Below are 15,647 nucleotides of genomic sequence, written 5' to 3'. Positions count from 1 at the left end.
ATTTAAGAATCAGCCTCCAAGACAAAAGCAAAGTAAGCAGCTCTTTAATGCCCCAAATCATTAAAGTTCCTCCAAGAAACAATTTAGGTTTACAAAACTATATTTTTGTTCATTTAATAAATCTACTGGTAAAAGACTCCTTTTCTTGAGTAAAAATATTTGCATTAAAATATTTTGAAGGTTTAGAATTAGCCCAGCTTTTCTATCTTCTGTAAGGACACGTTTCTAAAAACTACGATACAGTATGTCAACAAGAGGAACATAAATGGCTTTCATTGAAAGCAACATATCTGCTTGTAAGGTCTTTTTTTCAGCATCATTTCCATGGCTGACATTGTGTTTAGCAGATATATTAATTTTAGCGTTATGCTTAATGGTAGTTTGAAGGCCCCCAAATGAGATTCAGTTTTGAGCTCCAGATAGCTTTGGAGCAACGCAGTTTGATACCTGGCAGTATAAGTTAAGTGCCCAGTTGGTAGCTAATAAGAAGTAATTGTTGCACATTGAGGCTTTTAAACTCTGGTTTAGATGTCATTGTATTCAAACAAAGAATTAAGAGTACTCTAAGCTCAATGTATTATTATGTGCTTTTTATCACATTACAGAATTGGGAGAAATAAGGTTCAAAGTTTGATGCAGAAAAAAAAGCAGCCTCTCATTTATTGGCCCAGTAGTTTTCAGTTTCAGGAAGATAGTGACAGCAAAGTGAGATGGGCAGGTGTTAAACGGAGACAGAGCGAGTGAGTCTGTGATTTCCCCCGGCGCCTGTTTCAATAGTGTCTCCCGTCGCTCATCTGACCCATTCGTTATGCTGAGCCATGGGGAAATCTGATTGGGCTCATTACCCTCTGCTCAGAGCCGGTGCAGGAGGTGCAAGGAGAGAAGAAGCCCACTCTGCAGCTCATTGTGAATGGACAGTGCCACCGCTCCTGTCACTATCAGGAGTTCACGGCCATCTGTCGCGGCTTTCCCTATCTAAGCCTCCCCGTCCTCCATCTCAGCCGTTGTGCTGTGGAAACAAATGAGGACCGTCTCCTGTCACCCTGTTCCAGTGCAGTGGGGGATGACCATGGTGAGCTAAGGCTATCGGCATGAATTTGTTCCCATCATTCAGGCTGCTGAATGAGAAGGAATGGGCAATGCAAACCGTGAAGGACATGCAGAGTAACAGGAGGCACATCAGCGAAAGGTGTGGCGCTTGATGAACTTTATACAGAGCTGGTTTCTTTTTTTTCTTCACTTTTAAGTCAGTGTTCCATGGGGAGAATGTGTCCTCATTCAAAATACAAACATATAAAATGTTAATTGACATAGTTGATACTCAGCTTAAAATCCCCCATTTATTATCAAAGCTAAAAAGCATCTTTATGGAGAAACCAGTCAGTCTTCAAATCCTGAAGGGGCCTCTTGTTTGCACTCAGATCTTAAGTTTTTCCAAACGATTTTCAGTTAGAATTGAAGTCATTTGATTGATTTTATCATATTTACTTTACACCTACAAACACGTTTTGGGTTTCCTTCTCTATGGTTTTAAGATAGTTTTTCTAAATAAAAAATCAACACTTTTCTCATCCTCAAATTCTTAAATGTCTCGGTAAGTTTCGTCATTCTAGACTATATGATGGTCCCATCTCCAGATTTCATTGTTGCCATTGTTTTTTTCTCAAATTGAGGTATAGCATCATCTGTTTTCTCAACAAGGGCAACATAAATCAGTTCAATTCTGGTCTCATCAAACTAGGCAAACTTAGGCCTGGTTTATGTTTTACATAAAAGCTTAAATTTGCTCTATAATGCTTTTTCTTCATCAGTGGAGTCTTGTGGAGTGAATCTTCAAAGAACTCATGTTTGAGTCCATTACCTCCGTCTTTATTAAGTCTTCTCTCATCAGTCCTTGGCTGTTCGACTGCTTTTCTTGGAATATTATTTTTCACTGCTCTTTTAAAGATCCTGCTTGTTTATGCTGAAATTATGTTCTTTCTTTGGGATTGAACAAATTGACTTTTTTTTTTAAATGAACAAATGGACTTTAAATTAAAATGGTATAGGGAGAAGAACTCGTTTGTAAGTGCTTACAGATTTTAAATCTTGGTGGTCTTGGACTTTAGGTTTGGACCGTATTACTCCTCTCTTCTGAATCCAAAATCCACCTTATTTATGACTTTTTTGTATTGATTACTTTGCTTTTGCAAACCAAACACTATTGATATATAGAATGAAAAAAAAAAAAAAACATTGGCATGTTCAATGCATGTTCAAGTTAGGAAAGTGAAATCCAGAGAATGCTTAACCCCAAAAGAAATGTTCATGTGGTTGTATAATTTAAATCAGAATTTAAATGTTCTTTATTGCCAAGCGGAGTTTTATACAAATACCAGGAATTTGGTTTGGATATAGGTTGCTAACCATAGAGAAGCAAACAAACAGATGACATAAATAGATTGGGGTAAAATTTGGAATAAACAAGTTGCCCATATTAGGAATAAACAACAACATTATACAATTTGATTTCACTCTATACATATACAAGTGTCGTGTGATTATTTTTTTATTTATTTTCTTTCTTTTCTTTTTCCCATCAATATTAAAAGAGACTGTGGGGGACCATAGCTGTGAGAAAATACTGATATTCTTAGTTATTCCACTACAAGGATAAAATTGTCATTATCCATATTGTACAGACCTCATAGTATTGCCATTCCTTTACTCTTTTTAAATGCTCTAATTAAGATGCTTCAGATATTCTACGTATGTCTAGAAAAGTCGACCTCCCTGCAAACTCTGGACAAAAACTGTAACCTGAATATCTCTGAGATTGGTGCAAAGAAAGGTTCAAAAACACAGGCAGAGGTGGCATTTCCAAAGTGATCTTCAACACTTACAATTGCAAAACATCAGAGTCATTGAAAGCACTATGATATTTTTCAGTCAATAGCTGCTTCCTGAGACATTTGAAGTGAACTATGGTCTATTGAAAGCAGAGAAAAAGAATTGTCTCATAGGGTTGCATTAAATTATGCAGTCCTGAGGAGAAGAGACAAAACCTCTGTTCCTACAGTGAATGCGAGTCGTTGAAATGAAAGCCTTTTGAATGGAGTATTAAAAGGGTCTGTTAAAGCTTTCATACAGCTCAGCGATGTGTCCAGCATATCATCAGGCAATGAGGATGTGCACTGAATCTCATCTCTCTTTATTGCATTGACTTTTTTAAACTGCTGGTTCATCAGTCATCCCATTAGCTGTTCAACCTTGATATACTTTAAGATTTCATAAAGCTGCGAATGATTTGTCATTAAACTTCTACACAGCACATTACCTACCAGTGACCCTTTCTCCATTACACACTATCATGTTATCCTGTTCTATGAGGACCTGTTGGCATCTCAACATACCGTAAAAATAGGTAAAGCAGTAGATTTAGGCTAAAAGCTCTCACACAATTATTTATGTTTAACTTAAATGCTCTGAAAAAAAAGAATACTTTTGCTTGACCACAATAATAATAGAAAAAAACTTGCTGCTTGCACTCCTGAATCTGCACTCTGTCTTGATTTGAGAGAAGTTTGACACTTTTATCCAGATATTTCCAAAGCCAGGATGTTGAAAACGCCAAATGTTTAAACAGACCTATTATACACATACAGAAATGTTAATAGGATAGACAAAAAATATTTTTTCTACATTTTGTCCCTCTCTTATCCCTATTTAAATTGTTTTCCTCTCTATGTTTTCTTTTCTCCCTCTTTCTGTTAATATTGGCAATGCGTTCAGCTGACTTTTCATGCTATCTCACAACGAATTAAAGATATTTTTCCAATTTCTAAGCCCATTCTAACTTAGCTGATTGCTGCTTCCTGTGTTTCCAAAAAGGTGATGGCAAAAGTAAATAACAGTCCTTCTTTTCACTGTAGACAAGCCATGATCTGCTTATCTGTTCTCCATTTTTCATTTGGATGAAATAATAGCTGCATGAATGACAGCAGACAAGATAGAGGAGAGCAGGATGCAGGGTTACCAATATACTTGCTCTGGAGAGCAGAGTTCGGTGCTTTTATAAGTTGTTGCCAAAGTCTCCAGTATGAGAAAAAAGTAATTAGATTTAGAGGTTTTTTTGAAAAAAAAAATGCTAGAGGGGGCTGAAAAGTCGCTAAATATGGCGACAAAAGTGCTAAGTGACAACACTGCTCTTCACACCGCTGGTTTTATAATGGTTTCCTGCTCTCTGTTTATACCTTTCTGCAAATTGACTGATCCGGAGACACACACTTAATATTATAAGCATTCTGATGGCATTTTATCAAAAGGTATATTATTAAAAACAATTAATATGCACAAATAAATGATAGCTGTATTAACCATACATGTAAGAGGTGTCTCGTGGGGCCCTCAGAAACTTGGGGCCCTAGGCAGCCACCTGGTTTTACTTGATAGTAAATCCGCCCATGTCCTATGGTCACACACTCCGCCATATCTTGTGTATTTTCCTGCTGTAACATTGTTGAAATAATTGAATGGGTATATAACCTTGTGAAGCAGGGTTCAGATCTAAAACATGTTTAGGAACGCTGATGTAGACACTGATTATTTGCCTGTAATATATAATTTTTCAATACAGTTTAGGGTCACAGGTTTCACTACAAAGGATGTTTTTGTAAGCTTGGCCCGCTGCATGTTGTGTTCATGTATTACAAAATAGTCAGATTTTTGAGCTTCCAAGTGACTTGTCACCAGGCCGATTTTAGTCACCATCTAATGTTTCTGCTCATCTTTAGGTTTGCCTGCCAAACTTTCTCACAGAGTGTGTCTCATACAAACAGAAGTTTCCGTGCACACAACAGCAACACATTGTAAAACTGTTAGAAACTTAACAACTGGTAAAGAAATTAAATAAATAATTGAACTCTTTAGTCTTGGGCCCTTCATTAGTATGTCTGAGGAAAAAAAGAATGACATTAAAGAAATTAAGGTAAATCAAAGGAAGAAAGAAAGACTTTTGTTCTATTAGAGCAGAAAGATGCTTTTTTAAATTGTGATGTCATGGTAACATCGAGCTGTACGAGCTTTGCACTGACAACAAATGACCTTCAAGACATCATGATGGAACTGGTTAATTTCACAAAACTGACTTAGCATTTGGTCACCATGAGACAAGTTCCCACTTAAAATGACCACTTGCAACTCCTTAATATCTTCTTGTAAGTAATTTAAAAGTAAGAGAAGGGCATAAGGTAGATTTTATAGTTAGGCTAAAGTTTTTTCTTACCTGATTGGGTTTCTCACTCTTGCTCAAATATATCTTGTTGATGTCAGTGTTTCAAAAATCTTGTTAAAGCATTTTAAAGATGCATTTTCATCAGCTTTCTCTAACGTGCATTTAGAAGTATTGCATTAGATAAGCTTGATGGAAACAGCAACTCACCAGAATCCGCAAACATTCTTACACTTCCTAGAGGTCTTTTCTGCAGATAAAAAAAAGGGTTTAAAAAAAGGATGTAGCAAACTTTTACTCACATAACTCATCAGCTCTTACTGCTGTGGATGTCTTCCAAGATGTTCGTATAATGCTTGTAAACATGGCTAGAAGCAACAGCGCCATTACTAACGGACATGTTTACGTAATACCCCGATTACAACACGATTGCAGCAAATCAATTAAAACTTTTCACCATTACTTTTTTTTGGTCAGCGTTGGCAGCAGTAAACAGGGAGTAAAGGCTGCAGTCTATGTGTGACGACGTAATCTGGACGAAGATGTCGGAAAGATGCTTGGTTAAATTAGTTTCAAACAAAATGGAAACACCACAAATTCACATTTCCAGTTTGTCCAACTATTAAAATTCTAATTTTAGTTGAATAAAAACACAGCTACTGTCATAATTTATTTTTGGAGCAATTCTTTAATCTCAAATAGTCTTTAGACCTCAGATATTTCACATCAAAACAAGCCGTATTATCGACTTTATTGAAATGCTCTGAGATGATCACATTTCACAGCATTTATTTTCCCCCCTCATCTGCTGTTTGTTTCATGTTTGAGCTGTAAAAAAGATTAGAACGCTGATATTGCTTATTTATGATTACCGTAAATGCTATAGTGGCCTGTTCTTGTAAACGCCTAACTATATGATACAGCTCATATGGTGTGCATCTGTTGAGTCTGATTACCAGCAAAGTGCATTGGCTTGTCAGAAGCTGTTAAATGGTACATTTGGACCGCTCAGCAGCAAGAGATTATCAAATATACTGTTGATTTCTGCATTTTAGGCTCCACCGGGAAAGCTTGGCCTCCTCTGTGTTAATTGCCTCAGGGCGTGCTCTAATTTCATGGTTCATGTCAACTGCTCTCTTTCCAGTCACATTGTACAGGGATAGATTTTGTGTCCAAATGTTAACATAGGCTTCCATAAATCCTTGATTATATCAGAGTAGTGCATCAGACTTTTTTTTTTTTTTATTTAGCACATTTTTATTTCTTAAAATGAGCCTTTAAGGACTTAGGAAACAACACATTCTGATTTAAACATGGCCTCTGTAATGCCAAGGGAGTCATTCAGGGCCAAATTGCTGCTTGTGTTGAGCTTTAGTCCATAATTAGGTCAGAATGCAAGTGCTTGTATTGTGATGTTGTCCCATAAGGACTCACAGGGCTCCGGCTCCAGTGTTTGGAGTGTAACCATGTGTGTCACAGTAACTTATTGAGTCCCTCTGGTCCTGGCGCTTTACTCATTGAGTAGGTCTTGCTCACAATATTATGCTCTTATCAAAGCTACTTTTACAGCACTGTAATATGGAGCCCCTATTAAACACAGCATTTAGCTCTTTTGAACTCTGCCCTTATAGGTATTTCACCGGGAAAGTTGGGTGTACGAAAAAGCTCCAAAGTATCTTGACACCTGGCTCTAACTCTGTAAACTCATTCTGGCTCTTTTTCAACTTCCTTCTACTTTATCACCTTCCTGTAATACAAGTCCATCTTGGTTTCCCCGCTCCTTATCGGCCCTCGCCTTTCTCTTTTATTGATCATCAGCTGGTGTTGGGAAGAGAGAGGAGGTTTAATTAAGGAGCCAGACTGGTCTGTCAATTTTACTCAGTGCTGCGTGGAGAGCACCAGACCAAACGATGGTCCTAATAGGGCTTCACACTGTAAACAACACGCACACCTGGACAGCGGAGGGCCTTGGGGAGAACCAAGACGAGAGAGGCTGTTGACAAGTTGGCTCTAATAAAGAGAGAAAAAATGAGCTAATATTTTTCAGCCACAGTCTGATAACATGAGCTTAAGTCTGTGTTACTTCCGCAAAATGTTGAATTGATTCATAAAAGCATTCTGAGCTAGCGGGCAAAACTGGTCGGAAAACAAGTAGAATCGGAGTCGGAGGTTTAAGCTATGTTTTCATAATTTTTTCCAATTGTGAAAAAAAAAACCTAAATATTTTCTCTAAAAAGGTCAGTGGGTGACATGAATAGTTACTTTTAAGGGATGCATGAAATGATTAAAGTTTTCCCACTTTGTTTTTCCCACTGTAGATCATAATAATACTGTAAAATATGAATATTATTATACAACTGCTGCCATTAATAGTACTCATATAACCTAAACGGAACATTGCAAAAGTTAAAAGGCATTTTTTTCTTCTTTTCAGTATGACACCTTACAATTACCCAATTTGCAAAATTTGTTTTTCTCTGTTAACGGTTACCTCTGTAGTTTCCGTTAGTGACCTTTTGAAAAGGTGATTCAGGTTGTATATTCTCTGGCCGTTCTAACCCTAACTTTATTACCTCATTGCACCTCTAAACAAAAGACCTGTGTAGTGACAGTGGCAGATGCTTTTCCTCTTCTTCCATGGACGTGCGCCGCACTGGTCTCATTTAACTTGTTATCAGAGGGGGAAAACTTCTTCAAAATGCCTGCAACTTGCATTATTCTCCTAAACATCTATTGTGGGAAGTCTGATCTCGACAGAAGATTCTTTTTGCATTCTGCTGTTAATTTCTACTACATCTCATTAAAAATAACAAACATATGAGTTACAATGACGGGCTGCTCAGTGGCGCAGTGGGTAGCACTGCTGCCTTGCAGCAAGAAGGTTCTGGGTTTGATTTCTGCATGGAGTTTGCATGTTCTCCCTGAGCATGCGTGGGTTCTCTCCCGGTACTCCGGCTTCCTCCCACAGTACAAAAACATGACTGTTAGGTTGATTGGCTTCTCTAAATTGTCCTTAGGTTTTAGTGTGTGCATGAATGGTTGTTTGGCGACCTGTCCAGGGTGGACCCCGCCTCTCGCGAGGGACCCCTCACGACCCCACTCGGGACAAGCGTGTAAGAAAATGGATGGATGAGTTACAATAACAATTGATTTCCTTTTTGGATCAATTGACTATTTTTAACAGAATAATACAATTTTGAAATGTATCAAAATTCATTAAAGATTTCTATCAACTCCTAAATGCTTAGCTTGATTAGTGTGTGTTGTGCTAATTAAGGTTTAAAACAGAAAGAAATGTGTCATTTGACATTTACAAGAAGTAATGCATAAGCTCAAACTCAATGTAAGGCATGTACATGAGTAGGCCTCCAATATGCCATGGGACGACCAGTGGCATTTAACCAGACCTGGCCCAGTTCGGGCTAGGGTGACCAGACGTCCTCTTTTTCCCAGACATGTCCTACTTTTCAGACCTAAAAAATTGTTCGAAATCATCCGGGATTTTGGTCGATTACAGTGCAGTATTTATTCGAAAACCAGAGCTGTCAGCTCCGGGGCCGATCCGGTAACCCTGGCGGACGGGGACAGGACAGGGAGCCGGCGGAGGACAGAATGACCCGGTAACGGTAGCCTGGACATCTGTGGCCCCTTGCTCCACTCCCCCCACCATGCCTTGCTATGCCTGCAGTTAGCCAGCAGTGCCAAATGTAGCCCAGACTTTCAGACATTCAGTTTTTTTTAACACACCAAAGAAAATACAATGTAGGGTTGTCAATAATAATCGAAAACTATATGAAAAAAAGGAAAACAAGTCATTTTCAATTATATATTATAGTACACTGACAGCTTTCATGTTTTTGTAGCACTTTTTTTCTGCCCTTCCTTTTAAAATATTCCTCTCTGTTTTGCTTTAATGGACTTGAGAATCTTAGTACCACAAATAATATTCTGTTATATAAAATGAGACTCATGGTATCTCATATCATCCTTATCAAGCTCAGGCTTATAAGGCTAGGCTCTAACTGATGTAACATTGCTCTATCATGAAACAATAAGCTACATTCCTTGAACCGATACTTAATTTCTATTCAATTCGTTTTATTAATATAGCGCCAGTTTCTGTCATCTCTAGGCACTTTAAAGAGATAATACAGTCAGAATGGTTAGAAGTTTCTGTTAAGATAAATGCAGTTGAATGCATGGAGTCAATGACTTACAAGACGCTCCTCCTGAATGAGCTTTTGGCAACAATTTTCTCTTTCCTTTGTCGCTATATCCTTCAGTCTCATTCACTCCCAATCTGTTGAAGGTAGGAAGAGTACCCAAAAATTGTGATCAAATAAGAGCAATGCCACTTCAACAACATGACAAAGAAGAATATTTTTACAGCAACTCTTGTTTCCACCAGCAAAAGATGGCACACATTTCCAGTCCTCCTGCTATTTTCCTAAAGATATTCAAAAAGTGACCCATCCTTTGTAATCATTCACACAGCAATGCAGATCTAATGAAGTAATAAAAATAAAATAGTCCATGAACCATTCATTTGGCAAACTCATAAAAGACTGTTTAAATATTCTAGCTGAAAACATTGCAATTACATTCGTTTGATCCGAGGCTTTCAGCGGAATATTTAGTAAAAACTCTCTGAACAGGCTATTTTTCAGACTTTAAACCATTTGATAACATTAGCTGGAGGGGATATGGGGGGATGAAGAATCCCTGTTTCTTTCATCACAAACAGAACAAAGGTTTTACAATGCAAAAAATGCGTCTTATATTTAATATTTAAACTCAAAAACACTCCTGTCAAGTCGTTATCTGTCAATATATTCAGGTTTTTATGACTAATTAATTTTTAGATGTTCATAGTCTTAGTCTTTTAAATGGAACAATATCCTTTTTACATAAATAGATCAAAGGTTTGATCAATCTCAAACTGTTTTAGAAGCTTTGTTTAAGGTTATTTTGTCTTTTCCTGGACTGATTGATTTTTTTTTTTTTTTTTGAACAAAAAGCTTTTTTTTTTAAGTAAAGATGATAAAAAGTCCTCCATACTCATAAGAGTTACTTGTTTGTAACTCTTTCCCTGGAACTACTTCCTTATTTCTATTGAAATATCAGTCTAAAATGTTGAGAAAGCTGCTAGTGTCTCAGCATTTATCATCATATCTTTTCACCAAATGAAATCTGGCTGATGCAGGTACTTTGAAAGGCTTGGATTTATGATCTCATCTTCAGAATATGTCAGCGTAGTCTTAACATTGTAGGTTTTTGTGACAGATTCAGTGTATTATGATAATGAGTACATATCAAGACTAGGCATCTATGTCTTGTTCTCAGTAAGGCAAAATATAAACACAGCTTTAGGGTTAGTTAAATGGAGCTAACATTGTGCATTATTATCGTCCACTCCAGGATTATGGAGGAACAGACACTCAGCATGCTCCCTCTCACATATGCGTCATTTCACCCTCCTTGTTTGGTCGACAATGAGCCTGGGCTTTAATCGATAAAAACATCAAAACAGCTCTACCTCTGCCCTCTTGTTGACTCTGCATGTCTCTTGTCTCTCCTACAGAGAAAGTCAGTATGCTGTCGGCATTGATCGCTCCCTTCAAGTACATAAGCCCTGGGACTAGCAGCACGGAGGACGAGGACAGTTTGAGTAAGCTTCTGCATGCTTTCTCTCTCTCTTCCCATCTGTCAGGAACAACCTTAGCTTCAGACTGAATGGGGAACTGAAATCTCTGTCACCTGCATAATTAACTATTTTGGGGAAATTAGTTCTTTGATTACAAATGGGTCTTTAAAAAGTGAGCTAATAAATGTTAAATGTAAGTGTTCATGATGAATAAGTCATCAGTTGGGATGGCTGCCTGCCTGCACACTCTCATCTTGAGCTACAAAATACTCACCAGTAAGTGACTCCCATCAAACTGTTATAATTCCTCTGAGCACACTGTTTTTGTTCCCATCCATTGGAAATGCAATACCCCACCCCTTACTCGTCACGACGATTGAAGAGCGTATCACAGCTGTTTCAGGCTTTGCTCTAACATGGGATAAAAGTGTGAAATAAAGAAGGCTCCAAACCTTTTTCCTCATCCTTTTTCTTGGAAAGTCTGAGCATTGCTGCGGCCCTCCCCCCATAGCAAATAGGATTGATGCTCTGCAGGGGCCGCGGGGACCTGTGTTTCCTTCTCCCAGACTCAGATTCCAAACCAATTTGGAAGCAGATTACAGGATGATCTGGCAGATAACATCACCATTTCAGGGGATTTGTATTTTGGTTTTAAAATACTTACATATAATAGAGCCCTGTGGTATGAAGTGGGCCCAGCTCTGGGAGTTGATTGTAGATGTGTTCATTACCATTTCATTGTGTATCAAGTGGCTCAATCTGCCTCAAGAGATTTTCCTTGATTCATTTTGTTCAGCCAGGATAAATGAGTGTTGCACAGTAATGATTGCTTTCTATTCATATTGTTTTTGAGGTATTTTTTCCATCTCTTCCTAAAAAGTTGTTTCTCCTTTTGTGTGGTTTCACTGCAGGCACAAGCAGCGCAGAAGTAAAGGAAAACCGTAACATCGGTAACTTAGAGGATCTTCCCATCAGCTCTGGAGAATGCCAGTCTCTTTTCTGCTCTGACTCTTCGAGAGGGGCAAGCTCTGGCCTGAAGAGGAAACGGCCTCTGGAGGAAGACAACAATGGACACATGTGTCAGCTGCGCCTGATCTATAAGAAACTGTCCTGGTCTGAGGCGCCAAAGAATGCCCTGGTGCAGTTAAACGAGCTTCGACCAGGCCTGCAGTACCGCATGGTATCCCAGACTGGCCCTGTCCATGCTCCTGTCTTCTCTATTGCTGTTGAGGTTAATGGACTGACCTTTGAGGGAACAGGACCCACAAAGAAGAAAGCAAAGATGAGGGCTGCAGAAATGGCTCTTAAGTCTTTCATCCAGTTCCCCAATGCTCCCCAGGCGCACCTAGCCATGGGAAGCATCTCAAACCCTTCAGCAGACTTTACATCTGACCAGGCTGACTTCCCAGACACGCTCTTTAAGGAGTTTGAATCATCCAATGGCCTGACGATTTGTAACCCTGCAAGCGAGAGTGACTTGCTATCAAGCGAGTTGCTAAGACACGGAAGGCTGCTTCGTCATACGTTGGACCTCATGGTACAGGCTCAGCAGAGGCTTGGTGGGATTGTTCCAGAGCCTGAGACGCCAAAGAGTCCTGTGGCGTTGCTCAATGAGCTCCGGCCAGGCTTGCGTTACGCCTGTCTTTCAGAACGGGCAGAGGGCAGGCGCCTCCGGAGCTTTGTGATGGCTGTACGGGTGGACGGGCGGATATTTGAGGGCTGTGGTCGTAGCAAGAAGCTTGCCAAGACCCAGGCAGCCCGGAGTGCTCTTCAGGCCCTCTTCAACATCAGGACAGCGCCTGAAGGGAGGATGGGCCTCAAAGCCAGCAGGAAGAGTTGTCCTCATTTACCCCAGGTGAGTGAAGTTATGTCCCAAACACCTGGGTTCTACTAAGCTTCTTTGGCAGCCACTCTATGTCCTGCAGCGACCTGTAATGACCAAAACAGCAGGCAGGCAGCAAAAATCCAAAAACCTTCCAAAGAGTAATTAAGCCAGAAATGAGAATGAAGCTGAAGATAGTGGGATGGAAGAGAAAATCGCCACAGTACAGATAGAGATATGAGTAAGCAGGCAGGGATTTACTTGGAGTCAAATTTGTCCTCTTTTCATTGTGTAGGCTTGGATATTGAGTAAACAATATCCGTTTGTTAGTCTGTTTTAATAGAGTAGCATGTAAATGAAGCTAATTATTATCCCGGTGCCTCTGACACACAAGGAATCTCCACCCCAAATGAGTTTTCTTTTTGTTTTGTTTTTTTTCCCTCAGCCGTATGTGTTTGCAGAGCTGTAATTGGGAAGGTTTTATAATTTTGCAAAATCTCCTGTTTCCTCATGTGTGGCATCCCAGTGTCTACAAACATTAATTCATTCCGTAGCCCAAAGGAAATGGAAAAGCAAAGAGCAAATCGACAAACAAACCACTGAGACCAATCCCCTGCTCATTTACCCAAATATTTGAGTAGCAATCAGAGCGAGGAAACTGGTTTTGGAAAAAGTTTGGTAAATTGGAGACTAAAGATACAATTTTGGATTGGCTGGCTCTTTTTGATGGCTTGTCCAACCTTTTTGTTTTTATTTCAGATGAAAGAACATCTCCCTTGAGAGTTTAATTCAGCTGATTTAATAGTTCCTTGTGTTTGTGTGGATATCAGCCCCTTCCAGGTCATGGGCATGCTGACAACTGATAGCAACATTTTAAATTCTCTCCTCTGTCCTATTATACCATGCAGGGTTGTGTAAGCCGGCCTCTTGCGATCTTCAATGGAAAAATTAAGCTGTTGACATCCAAAATATCTTCACCCAAGCACCTTTTCTTGAACCTTCTTCTTTTTCTGCATGCACATGCATGCGCATGCATTAGCATTCCTTTTCGAGCCTTGCAGAAATAAACAGGCAATAGTCTCCTTCCCCAGAGCACAACATCAACCCAACAGACCTGCACATGTTTGCCTGGGAGAAACTTCTTCTTTTCCTCCCGACTGCCATGGTGTCTAAAAGGATTTTAAAAGGATTTGCTGCACCCATTTAGTTCCAGAAAGCAGTCGCTTGTGGAATTTCTTGAAAGTCAAGCGTGCTGTCTGCCAGCCTCCAAAAACATTTTTATTGGGAAAGGACAAACATAATCCATATGATATTCATGCCTGATTGCGTGTGTGAACGAAAGAATACCTGCCTGGTGGGGTGTGCTGCCAGGCGTGTGTTTTATGGGGTACAATGTGAAACGGGGGATGTGTAATGTTAAAGCAAAGCCGCCAAGCTCACACTCACATGTGAGTCAGTCCTGATGCCAGGCACTGATTGCACGGATAGTGGTTGAGTACCCTGCAGATGTGATGCATAATTTGGCGGCGGCTGCCAGATGTAGCCTGGGGATAGTGCAAACGGTGTGGTGTTATGCCAACTTATGTGTGCCAGCTCAGACTGTTCTCTCTCCCCACAATTCCCTGCAGCTCTACCTGTTGCAGAATAAGACTGAGCTGGGTGAAATGTTCAACAAAGGGTATATTGGCAATACCTGTTAAGATAACAGAAAGGGTTCTGCTTGAAATAGCTTGAACAATTAATATGTCAGGGATCTATGCAGACCTAGTTGTTGCCAGTAATTCTATGTGATGTGCTGAATGGATGAAAATATCCATAAAAATGTAAAAACTACTTGTAAGGCAATTAAAGTTATTAACAGTTTTTGTATTTATCTTAAAAGGTTTATTATCATTTAGTACTTTACATACAATCAATTAGAAAAAATAGAAAGTTTACAGATTGAAAAGGTTATTATTTACACCAAATAAGGGCAGATATGATTCAGTGGGAGAAGTGAAAAACATTTTAAACATGAATTGGTAGCTGTGACTTTTATTTTATTTTATTTATTGGCCTTTGCTCTTGGACTTCTGTTTACATTGCAGCCACTAAAATCTAAGTGTTTGGTTGATATCTTGTCAAAGACCAACATAAAAAGGTGCATAATTGTAAAATACAATGAAATAAAGTAGATTTTAGTTTTCAACATTTAAAAACTTTTGAATTTTGTGACATGCATTAATTTTTAGCCACCTGGTAAAATTTTGTTACAAAGGTTTTTCATACTTTTACCCATTTATTTTTTTCAAAACACGTCTAACTTTTCAAGTCGAACGGACAACTTTGTTGAGGTTTTGCTACATTTACCGTATTTCCCAGACTATAAGCTGCTACTTTTTTCCCACACTTTGAACCATGCAGGTTATAAGAAGGTGCAGCTTTTCTGTGGACTTTTCTTAACCGCCAGATGGGAAAGTCAAAAGTCAAAATGAAAGAATAAGGGGCCAATTTTAATTTAGCATAAGAACATGCTAAGAGTAGGCACGACGGAGAACAAATGTCCTGAATTCATACATTTTTACAATTATTTGCGTTAAAGCTGCTAAACCAATGAAGAAACTGGTTCAACTCCTGCAGAGCTGTAATAAAGAGCTGATGAAGCCCCATCTTTCAGTAGAAGCTCTTACGTCTGTGATCCAATAAATTAACGGGAACTAGGATTCTTCTTCGTCCCTACTCTAGAGGCTATATGTAAAGCTCCCCCTACAGGTTTGGTGGGAGACTGTTCAGTAAATATCTATTCAGTTCAATTCAGTTTATTTCTATAGCGCCAATTCACATCACGTCATCTCAAGGCACTTTACAGTTCAACCAGATCATACAGTCAAAGTTTTCTATCTAAGGAAAACAGTTGATTGCATTGACTCGTTGATCCCTCACACTAAGCATGCTTGTAGTGACAGTGGAGAGGAAAAACTCCCTTTTAACAA

At 39.1% G+C, this 15,647-nt stretch overlaps 1 protein-coding gene across 2 annotated transcripts in view; it reads left to right on the top strand.

Moving 5' to 3' along the window:
• The window catches only part of adarb2 (adenosine deaminase, RNA-specific, B2 (inactive)), a 293,464-nt gene that overhangs the window by 165,358 nt on the left and 112,459 nt on the right, over window positions 1-15,647 (top strand). The window contains exons 2-3 of one of the 2 annotated variants that reach the window (XM_015373546.1): window positions 10,791-10,877; window positions 11,765-12,708. In XM_015373546.1, the coding sequence (XP_015229032.1) occupies window positions 10,791-10,877; window positions 11,765-12,708 (1,031 nt within the window). Of the gene's footprint in view, window positions 1-10,787; window positions 10,878-11,764; window positions 12,709-15,647 lie in introns of both variants that reach the window. The other variant, XM_015373545.1, reaches the window with a different exon arrangement.

The sequence above is a fragment of the Cyprinodon variegatus genome, unplaced genomic scaffold, assembly GCF_000732505.1.
Source record: "Cyprinodon variegatus isolate N-32 unplaced genomic scaffold, C_variegatus-1.0 Scaffold88, whole genome shotgun sequence".
Classification (NCBI taxonomy): domain Eukaryota; kingdom Metazoa; phylum Chordata; class Actinopteri; order Cyprinodontiformes; family Cyprinodontidae; genus Cyprinodon; species Cyprinodon variegatus.
The sequence above is the reverse complement of the archived record's forward strand: the minus strand, read 5'-3'. Positions and strand labels throughout refer to the sequence as shown.